General features: G+C 40.5%; 4 protein-coding genes across 5 annotated transcripts in view; 2 read left to right on the forward strand and 2 right to left on the reverse strand.

Annotated features, from left to right (window-relative positions):
- mkxa (mohawk homeobox a) overlaps positions 1–10,539 on the reverse strand; it is a 1,121,182-nt gene that overhangs the window by 254,671 nt on the left and 855,972 nt on the right. The window lies entirely within an intron of this gene.
- Positions 152–3,084, forward strand: dph2 (diphthamide biosynthesis 2). The gene is made up of 7 exons (XM_008307713.3): positions 152–501; positions 738–916; positions 1,096–1,208; positions 1,355–1,575; positions 1,693–2,385; positions 2,466–2,648; positions 2,820–3,084. The coding sequence occupies exons 2-7, from the start codon at positions 767–769 to the stop codon at positions 2,939–2,941; spliced, it is 1,482 nt and encodes a 493-aa protein (XP_008305935.1). The 5' UTR covers positions 152–501; positions 738–766; the 3' UTR covers positions 2,942–3,084.
- On the reverse strand, positions 2,659–8,754 carry ncf2 (neutrophil cytosolic factor 2). Its single transcript, XM_025054687.1, has 17 exons — positions 8,616–8,754; positions 7,534–7,769; positions 7,266–7,348; positions 7,076–7,184; positions 6,800–6,934; positions 5,940–6,047; positions 5,777–5,836; positions 5,613–5,656; positions 4,946–5,087; positions 4,784–4,843; positions 4,550–4,604; positions 4,394–4,437; positions 4,206–4,315; positions 3,841–3,958; positions 3,345–3,459; positions 3,166–3,266; positions 2,659–2,919 (listed from the first exon to the last, which is right to left on the reverse strand). Exons 2-16 carry the CDS (start codon positions 7,705–7,707, stop codon positions 3,181–3,183), a joined length of 1,443 nt encoding a protein of 480 aa, XP_024910455.1. The 5' UTR covers positions 7,708–7,769; positions 8,616–8,754; the 3' UTR covers positions 2,659–2,919; positions 3,166–3,180.
- On the forward strand, positions 8,908–10,538 carry LOC112486879 (GRB2-associated and regulator of MAPK protein 1-like; the record flags this gene model as incomplete). The annotated part of the gene is made up of 3 exons (XM_025054688.1): positions 8,908–9,278; positions 10,160–10,300; positions 10,459–10,538. Coding segments are annotated over exons 1-3 (342 nt in total), but the record flags the coding sequence as incomplete, so codon positions are not given.

Consider the following 10,539-nt stretch of genomic DNA (forward strand, 5'->3'; position numbering starts at 1 on the left):
AGTCCTACGAAAACAAATCAAAACCGAAAATTTAAAAAGCTTAAACTTCAAGCAAAGGAGCTTGAGCAGACTGAGACCGACAATTACACGTTTTTGGCAGTTGTAATTATCCATTTTTTAATTATACTAAAAGTATACTTTTTAACTTTTATAATTTATAGTCTATAGTACAAATATCTTATGTCGCAGTATTACGACTGTATTCTCCAAATTGTATTTTACCCTCCTTACGTGACTATTATACAGTCTTTCTATTGTTTTATTTTGAAAACAACCTAACCCGGAAGTGTTTTATCTCACGCTGTTTAAAACGTTGTTTAGCACGTGTGAATCTGTCAGTCCGGTGTTTATTTTTTAACTTGTATTTTAACATAATAACAGCGACAGCAGTGTGTACTCACAAATAGACAAAACGTAATCGGTTAAAAGAAAGTATCTACTCTGACTCTGGTATAACAGAAGATGTGATGGCTATCGACTAAGCTAACAGACGGGACCCAGGTAAATGTGCGCTTAAATCATTAACAGAACTATTAAGTTGTTTCTCCTATACACAATATTTACATTTTGTTAACTTGGTCTGTACTTTCGAGTTACAGTTTAGGTGTTAACATTTTTCAAAACCTTTAGAATTTGTGATTGTTTTGCACAGTTTAATGGTTTTGCTAATGGCTTTGCTACTGTTTGGTTTGCTTACCTGTGAATTGTCACTTTTTTTTCCCCTGTATCTGTTTCAGACGTAGGGTCATTTTTTACTACTGGAATAATGGCCAGTGCTTTCAGCAGCAGCTCGGAGACAGTGATTCAACGTGTAGTCGACGTCACAGTAAAAGCAATTACCGCGGTAGACGAACTCGAGGAGTTCTATGATATAAAGACAACATGTGACTTCATTCTTGAGAAACAATTTAAAAAGGTAAGCATTCTATATATATATATATTTATTTATTTATTTATTTTATTTTTTTACATTTTAGCCAAAACCGTACAGATATACAACTAAGCCACACGTCTAAAACCTGTTCTATTTACCATCTCATTACAGACGGACTGAAGTGTTGAATTGTGGGTAATGTATTTTTCTAAATGTTACAGGTTGCTCTGCAGTTTCCTGATGAGCTGCTGGTGGATTCGGTTGCAGTATCAGCTGCAATTGAGAAATGCAGTAATGCTAAGACGTTTATTCTGGGAGATACGTCTTATGGCAGGTAACGCTTCAGGTTATTTTACTATTTTATTTTATGTATTTGGTAATTTTGGTAAAAGGAACATAAATACTTTCAACTGTCTTTTGTATGTTTTGAGTTGAGTGCAATATTTTGACCTTGTCCCAACTGTATTTCCATTTCCGCAGCTGCTGTGTGGACGAGGTTGCCGCGGAACACGTCGGCGCCGACTGCGTCGTGCACTACGGCAGGGCCTGCCTCAGCCCCTCCAAGAGGCTGCCGCTCTTGTACGTGTTCGACAAGCGACCCGTGGATGTGCAGAGATGTGCGTCGTCCTACAGGGAATTCTACCCCGACACACAGAGTCACGTCATCATCCTCTATGACGTCAATTACGTTCATGCTATAGGTAGGTCACTCCACAATAATCTGCCTAACGACTCTGTGCAACTTACCCTTTCTACTTCAAACCATGCCATGGTTACCTAAAATTGTAAATAACATGAATATTTCCTCGTATTTTCAGGTGATCTTCTGGCTCTTCTGTCTGCCGATTATCCGAACCTTGTAGCCTCGGAGCTCGTCGTGGAAGGGGAGCAGTGTTACTGTCACGGCCCGGTCAAAAGGAGACAAATAGACTTGTGTCTTTCGGAAGAAGAAGAAGACAAACGGTCTATCTGTCAGTTTGGGCGACAGTTCACATTGAAAAACGGCTCGAGCCTAACGGATTACAGCATGTTTTACATCGGCCAAGAAGGCGCGACGCTGCGGAACTTCATGATGACGTGGAATCGCTGTTCATTTTCTTCCTTCGACCCAGTGACTATGACGGGGAGGGCGGAATCCGTGAGCATTAACCGTGCGCTCATGAAGAGATTCTACGCCATAGAAAGAGCCAAGGATGCCGGCGTGGTTGGCATCCTGGTCGGCACGTTAGGAGTAGCCGACTACCTCGACATTATCCAGCAGCTGAAGGAGACCATTCGCAGGGCCGGCAAGAAGAGCTACATGTTCGCCATGGGGAAACTGAATGTGGCCAAACTGGCGAACTTTCTCGAAATTGACATTTTTGTGCTAATTGCATGTCCCGAAAACTCTCTGCTGGACTCGGCCGAGTTCTACAGACCCGTCGTGACGCCGTTCGAGATGGAGGTGGCCTGCAACAAGAATAGGGAGTGGTCCGAGGAATATGTCACAGATTTTCGACATCTTTTACCAGGTGATCCTTCTACACCTTACGTATTATTCGACGTGTCATCAGTGTCGATGTAATGAATTTGATATTTTTTCAAACTTAAGGTGGTCAGAGTCACGTGCCCTTGGCTGACCAACTCGAGGACGCCGCTGAGACCGACGTGTCACTAATCACCGGAGCTCTGCGAAGCCACGGTTTGGTCGACAGTGAAACTGCCGAGTCATCGCCCGGTTCCTCCGTGGTCCTCAGGAACCAGACTCTGACCGTAGCCACCGCTAACTCAGCCGGTACGTGGCATTCAGGAAGTTCTCAAAAGTATTTATTTAACATTTCTAGCAATAAGAAGTGAAGGAACACAACACATTAATAATACTAACTATTATTATATTTCCCTATTAAGAAGTAGATATATAAATAGACATGGTATTACTCTTGAACTTTTGACCTTCTGTGTGCAGCATCTTTTTTGGCGGAACGAAGCTGGCGTGGCTTGGAGCAGAAGTTGGGTGAGACCCCTGTGGTGAAAGCAGCAGAGGGCAGGAGAGGCATAGCTATTGCCTACGAAGAAGAAGGAACATAACTGAGTTTTGCAATTACTCCCGAAGTGCGCAGCATTCAACTTGTAATTACGGTAATCTGTATGTTATCTATAAACCAACAGCAAAATTGTCTATAAAAGTCTGTAAATTAAAGAAAGTGTGCACCAGTGCTTGTGAACTTTAATTTTTTTATGGTAATCCTACAATAGAAGAAGAAATATGGTAAGGAAAAAAAAACAAATTTTTTATTTTTTTGTTGATGTACCTGTCCAGGAAATACTCATTTTGTAGTTATTTCTTCCACAAAGGATGCTGGGAATATCCCGGTGTGTCCGCTGCACTGTCCTTCCAGCCAGTCCTGGTTCACTAAACAAAATGACATGAATGAACAAGTGTAAGTTGATTCACATCGCAGTGGCGTTAGGGACATGGGTTGATCCTCACCTCTGGACAACAGAGTAATCGTATCCCCTTGGACAAAATTGAGATCTTCAGGATTTGATGATTTGTAGGAATGGAGCGCCACCAACTGAATGTCGTGTGACTTCTCACTAGTTGGCTTAAAAAAAAAAAAAAAACCACAGCATTATCACCCAGACAGTGTATGCTATTGGAAAAGTACAGCTGTACAGTCAATGGTACCATATTGATGGCTTTTATGGTGACATGTCATTAACAGGGCGTTCACGCCCTCTAGGAGGTCACCGGAGGTACTGCAGTTGTAGACTTCTTTTTATTGATTAAAAAAATGTATATATTATGTCCATATAGAAAATAAAATATATCCTATATGGACATATAGAATATTGAATATACTGTTACTGTAGTTTAAAGATTGAGTAACGTTAAAGTTTCTCATGTAGGCATTAAAGTCGACCATTTTAACGCCCTTTTAAAAGCACCGTTGACCCCATTTTAACTCATCAGGTCACTGAGTCACCTCCTTCGTGTTGCACCACAGGGTGATCCATCTCCCACTGGGCTGCTGCCACATGCGCTCCATGTCCGTGTTGTCCCTGATTGCACTTTGTTCATCGGCTTCAGAGCTTAAACTAAATCAAACAAAATGGCAGTGGCGGAGGTAACACAACATACTGGTTAAGCTGGATAACCTTTTTTATATATATATATATATATATATATATTTCCACACAGCGTGACCTTTTTTGATTGGGTAAGATTGGTTGGCATGGAAATCAATACTGCGTCGTGCATTTGATGCAGCCTTATCTGGTCTCCACACCGTCTGCAGGTACAGGCAGCGCAGCCATTGTGTTAGTGTAGTTCTGTACGTGGGCTCAGCACAGTCCTTTTTCAATCAGCATGTCGTAGGAAAATTCTGCCGGCACCGACACGGCGAAGCTGAATGTGTGATGGATTTTGATAACACGACTGTCATCAGCAGATACAAGATCCTGAAAGAAAGTGGCGTGTTCGTTATTTAACGGACTCTCGAAATGTTTAGCATTTTCATAGTTAAAAGCGAGACCAACCTTAGATTTCCTGTCTTTGTTGACATCTTCAAAAGGAGTCAAACCTTCAATATAGAGAGCAAGAACCAGAAACTAATGTGTTCAGTTACTTGTGAAAGTAACTTGTACCTGACAAATATATAAAAACATTTCCTGAGAAAGAAAATCCACATTTACCTGGTTTCCTGTGAGGCCTGGTCGGCGGCTTTTGATTGGGGGCCTTTCTAATTTCCTGTTTAATGTTTGGATGAAAACAATGCCATTCGATTCAATTGTTAACTGTATCCATATTAATGCAATTCACAACATTATAAAAAAACTCAAACTAAACAACAAATTTCATCACTTCTTCCAGAAACCACAAGTCCCTGAGCAAAGGTCAAGATGTCACACTGATACTTTGTTCTTTACCTCATTCTGTTTAGATGCCAACTCTAAAGGTTCCAAGTAGTTGTACGGAACAAGTCCTCTCTAGAACAGACAGTGGGACGTCTTGTTAGTGTTTTTTTTTTTTTTTTTTTTAATCAATTGTAATGGCAGTTGCAGTTTTTAAGGTGCGTAGTCGTGTTTTACTCTGTCGTTGAAGACCACAGACGCCCAGTTATCGTCTCCCCTCTGCAGCACAAACACTATGTTGCCCGGCACCACGGACAGCTCATCACTGGTTTCGGGAACAAACTCGAACAGGACGGTGTGGGGATCTCCTTCCAAAGCCCTGCGGAGGTAGAACACCTTTAAATGTCGCACTCCAAAAAAGTTCCAAGTTCTAAGGTTTCCTCCTATATTTCCCATTTCTCTCGGAAACGCAAGGAATTACATGAATTTGTTCAGATATAAAGGGAGTTGTCGAAACAAATGGTTGACAGGATGGATGGATGGATGGATGGATGGATGGATGGATGGATGGATAGATAGACAACTGGCAAATGTAAATAAAGCAGTCGTCCGCGTGTAGCACCATATTCCAATAAAATATGGCACGCTGGACATAAGTGTACCACTGCTGTAATGCTTGAATGCTAACAAGCCTCCAGTCACTAGGTGGCAGCACCTCATACAGTGGTTTGTACAGATAAAACTATACACGTTGTCAGGTTCTCAGTAGTATTTCAATTTGTCTGGGTGCGGGTTGGAGGGGTGAGAGGGGGCGTGAAAACATTTCTGTCCACAAGGGGGCGGCATAACAGAGAATAATTAAGAACCACTGGACTAACTGAATGCATGAATGATCCTGATGTACCTAATAACCTCAGGTTCCTTCGGAAACGTTGGCCCATCTTCAGTCTGTGGGATGGAAAAAGAAAGACATCCAGTTAGTGTTGCTGAGGACGGCTAATAATTGAATTATACCGTTAATGAGCTAGCCAAAAAAAAATCACTCCAAACTAGCACAAACAACATCACCTGGGGCTGTAACGGAGCGAAGCCGGAGAACTCATCCGCAGGAACAACTGAGGCAACCACCTGGAGACATTGTAAAAATCACCGACGTCACGTTCTGCTCTCCTGAACGACGGCTTCACATAACAATACTTCGATAATGACTTGTGAGTAGCTAAGTCGTTACCTTTGCTTTGCCCAAGTAGTCTTTCTTCTCCAGCTCGGCCACATAGTGCTTATTTGGTTTGAACAGAACTTTGGACGGGAACTCCACCAGTTTGAAAAGTTTCTGTTTCTGTAGGAGGAACAGCATTAGCCAATCACAAGTGATTACATTCAAACCAATACCAATAACGCTGCCTGCGCCCTATGCTAAGTCTGTTACTAGTTTAGCTAAATGTCGAGTGATTTGGCTTGAATAAAAAAAGTTACTGTGTTATTGTTTTAAAGCATTCGTGTCAAACTCAAGGCCCGGGGTCCAAATGCGGCCCGCCAAGCTGATTTGTGTGGCCCGCGGAAGCAAGTTTCTTAACCTAAGAAATTAAAAGTTTTTTTTTATGACACAGCAATGAACAATATTTTTAACTTGAATAAATAATAATCAATTGCAGAAACATTTATTAGTCTGTTATGGAATAGTTACATCTATACCAGCGGTCCCTGACCTTTTTGTTCCAATGACTGGTCAGCAAGTTACTACAGACCAGTAGCAAGGTGCTGAACATTGAAGGAACATAAAATTTTCAAAATAAAACAGCTACTAGACTCTATTCTGTTTGTATTAGAGTCTGAATGACTTGTTATTTTAAAACATTGCCAGAATATCTTTAAATAAAGACAGTAAATGGATATGACTGGATTTTCTTTGAATGAAGTAAATTAGTAAAAATTAAGTACATTTTTTTTCCACTGTGTCCCACTGCGGCCCAGTACCAAATTACCTATGGACTGGTACTGGTCCGCGGACCGGGGGTTGGGGACCCCTGATCTATATAGTGCCCCGGTAAAAAATTAGTTCGACCCCCCGATTTAAAGAGAGTGACAGACCAGTGTTGACTGCAGAGCTTTGTCGATGGCGTTGAGCTTGGCCTCGATCTTGTAGTCCAGAGCCTTCACCAGGTTCTCCTGGGCCGTTTCCCAGTTGCCCAGTTCTGCTTCGGCCAGTGCCATATTGTTGAGAACCTGAGTCGGAGATTCGCGACATTGTGTTAGAGGACGGGAAGTACCAGGACTTCAGAACTCAGAGTAGTACTAACGGATAAAACTCGAGTTTCATGAGACAGAATTGAATAAGAGAACATATCGGGGGTCCAAAAGACTCACATCACATGCATATAATTTGTATCTGAGACCAAGTGCTTTGTAATCAATCAGCTGGTTTCCCCTTAGAGCTTTGAAGGCACGCTGGAAATCACCCAAGCTTTCTTCATACCTTGAAAAAAAAAGAAAATAAAAAAATACGGTCACCTCCATTTGCACGATTACATGGGTTTGAACGTTCACTTTTACCCACTTGTTCTTTTTGTAAAAGGCGATTCCTCTTTGAAAGAAGGCAACGGCCAAATGTTCGTCCTTGCGTATGCTGTTATCAAAAGCCTAAAAAAAAAAAGAGAAATAAATAAATAAATGTTGTTTCGTCAGACAGAAAGGAGAAGCGGTCATTTCAACTTCTTCTTTTTCGGCGACACCTTCATGTCATAAAACACCTGTTTGTGTTTGTTACCAGAATGATACACATTTTGATTGGAAATGCTAGTGTTGCCGACATTCAGCACCTGTACCTTTTCGGCAGCATCCAGGTCTTCTTTAAGGAGATGGAGGCAGCCCATGTTGAAACAGATCTTGGAGTTGGGTTCTTCTATCGAGAGGAAAATCCTGAGTGCCTCTGACAGGTCCTCTTTGTCAACACAGGTGACCGCCTCGTCCCACAGACGCAGAGTGTCCACAAAAGACATGGCCGTCCGTTCGCCGTACACACGCCAAATTACGAACTGAAGGAAGCGCTGCAAATGTTGTACTGACAGAAATCAGGAAGTGTGGATTAACGGCTGTGTCATTTACAGTTTCACAAAGCATGGTCGGCGCCCTCAGTGTTGTCAGAGCTGTGTAGCAATGACACTGGTTTCTCTTAAAGACATTTTGTGGTTAGGACGTAGTGTAATATCAAATTAGTTTTTTGTTGTTTTTTTTTTTATTCCTCTGTTTTTTGTTGTTTTTTTTTAATTCCTGATTTAAGCTATTATCCAATAAGCTGGTCTATTTTTTTAAAATTAAATATGACTGAATTTCTGTATAATTAATTTAAAAAGTCTGGCTTATCATAGTTAAATAAATAAATTTGCAAAAAAAAAAGTGCAATTATGACAAAAAGATGAAAACACTCTGTTTTCTGATTAGTTAAGCGATAAAAATACTATAAATCTTATCTAAAACTTACACCATTTATTTTATTAAATCCATTAATACGTTTTAAAACATAAGTATTTTACTTAATATCACAAACTTTATTCAGCTTTTATTTTGAATATAATTTGAAAAATTGTTTTTTCCATACATATAAAACTTCTTAAAGTCACATTGTGTCATTTATAGAAATCCTACGATGGAATGTCATGATAATGATGTTCAAATTTTAGGATAAAAAATGCCAAAAGTCTTATATTATAATCCAATGTCAAATCACAAGAGACGATAAAGTGGAAATTAAAAAAAAAACAATTATGGAATTTTAATAAAATATTTTTTATTACTTACTCACTTATAGTAATTCCATCATCCAATTTTTTTTTTCATTGTGTAGTTATAATTTCGTATACATCATCCAAATATTTTCATTGTGTAGTTATAATTTCGTATCTCTTACCTGGAACCTTAACACGTCCACTTCATTGTCTCATATTGACTCAGTTCGACACTTGTATGGATGGAAACCAGATTTTCCATCATTTACAGGTTGCGCAGTTAATTCGTTTTGTCTCGAACTGGTCTATACATCTTCACACCTTTAGTAAACGTCAACTATGATCCCGTATGAGCAAATATACACACCACAACAAGTACACGTGTTGTCCTGCTGTTAACTCGCCCTCGCGTGCCGCTCAAAATCAATATTAAACCTTTACTTTAGAGGAACGATTTGCGTACTTCCGTTGCTCGTGTGGCTAGCTTGTCTCGATGCAGCCGTCGCTAGCTAAACAAACATGGCTCTGCTACATGGTCAGACAGCATACCTTGGCGATACCCAGGCGGACGATAACGCGACGATCAATGAGAGACGTGCTAAATGTGCAGCTGTAGATGGAGACTCGGTGTGAAGTGACGCTTTGTAGCCCAGTGTAGCCCTTTTCGAGCGTGTTTACACACAGCGGGGTTAGCTCCTCCAACTGGCTAATGTGAGCTAACAAGATGGACCTTGGAACAATGTTGTACAACAATTTAAAAGAAGTTACATGGAGTACGACGTCCCTGCCATTGGATCAACTCGTCAGTGCTTACCGACTGCCTCAAATTGTCAAGCTTGACAACGGTACGTAAACTTTTTGACATGGCAAAGTTTTCAGACAGTGGTAGCTCCCAGCTAGTCAGCAGCAGAGGTAAACTCCTGTTTTCTTGGACAGGCGCAGTTCATTTTACTCGGCTTGTCCTCGCAAAACTTTACAAAAAACGCATAATTTAGGGTTTTTTTCCCAGACAAATTCGTACCTAAAATGTCTACGTAGGTTGGGGGACTTTATTTTAAATTGTTAGTGTAAAATTGTTGACCAAAACCCCCTAATCTATTTGTTTTGACAGAGACCGCTGTTTAAGTGATTAGCGCGACACAGCCAAAGTTGTAGCTGGTGGAGTAGCAAGTTCTGTCACATTACTAGATAAACTGTGTCCAGTCCGACACGAGCGTCAGCTTTCGCTACATTTTGGTGTCAAAAAAAATAAATATATATATATTTGTGCAACAATAAAGTCCCAGTGTAATCAAACTGCAGGCCACTGTTACAGTATTTGAGATACAGTATCAACAGAGTATATCCACGAAGCCATTATGATAAGTAGTTTAGTAGAGACATATTGACTGAGGGATTTATTCTAAGTCTACAGAAAATAGTGACATGACTGCTGTCTGCTCTAATGGAGGAGCCTGGGTCATCAATAGTGACCAATAGTGTTGTTGTGGACAATGTTTTTTTTTTTTAGGTGTTAGGTGATAGAACTAAAATTGGGTTTAAAATGTCAATTCAATTCAATGCAGTTTTGATGAGATACTTTCCAGTAATATTAAATGATACGTGTGTTTTTATACTACTAAGGGAAATTACTGTGTACTGACAAACTTTTATTTGTATTTTTTGATCAGTCGGTAAATGTTGGTGTGATTTTTTTTTAGTTTTTATTTTTTTCTTACTCCCGCAGGTCAGTTGGTCGAAGGGCTAAGAGACAACGACTACCTCTTGATACATTCTTGCCGTCAGTGGACCACTATCACTGCCCACAGTCTGGAGGAGGGACACTATGTCATCGGGCCCAAAATAGAGATCCCAGTGCATTATGAAGGTGAGACGCATTCACGGGATGTGTTTCTCAAGTTCGTATAATGTTGTATTAGCCTGTTTCTGACAAAAAGTGTCACACAGAATGTAATGAGAAAACCCCGAAACGACCGAATTCTTGCAAGGTAGGTATAAATGTAAAGGTTTGTTTTCTCTCTTCAGGCCAGTTCAAGCTATTGGAGCAGGACAGGGACGTCAAGGAGCCGGTGCAATACTTCAACAGCGTGGAGGAGGTGGCCAAAG

This window comes from Cynoglossus semilaevis, chromosome 3 (assembly GCF_000523025.1).
Source record: "Cynoglossus semilaevis isolate Cse_v1.0 chromosome 3, Cse_v1.0, whole genome shotgun sequence".
In the NCBI taxonomy this organism is placed as follows: Eukaryota; Metazoa; Chordata; class Actinopteri; order Pleuronectiformes; family Cynoglossidae; genus Cynoglossus; species Cynoglossus semilaevis.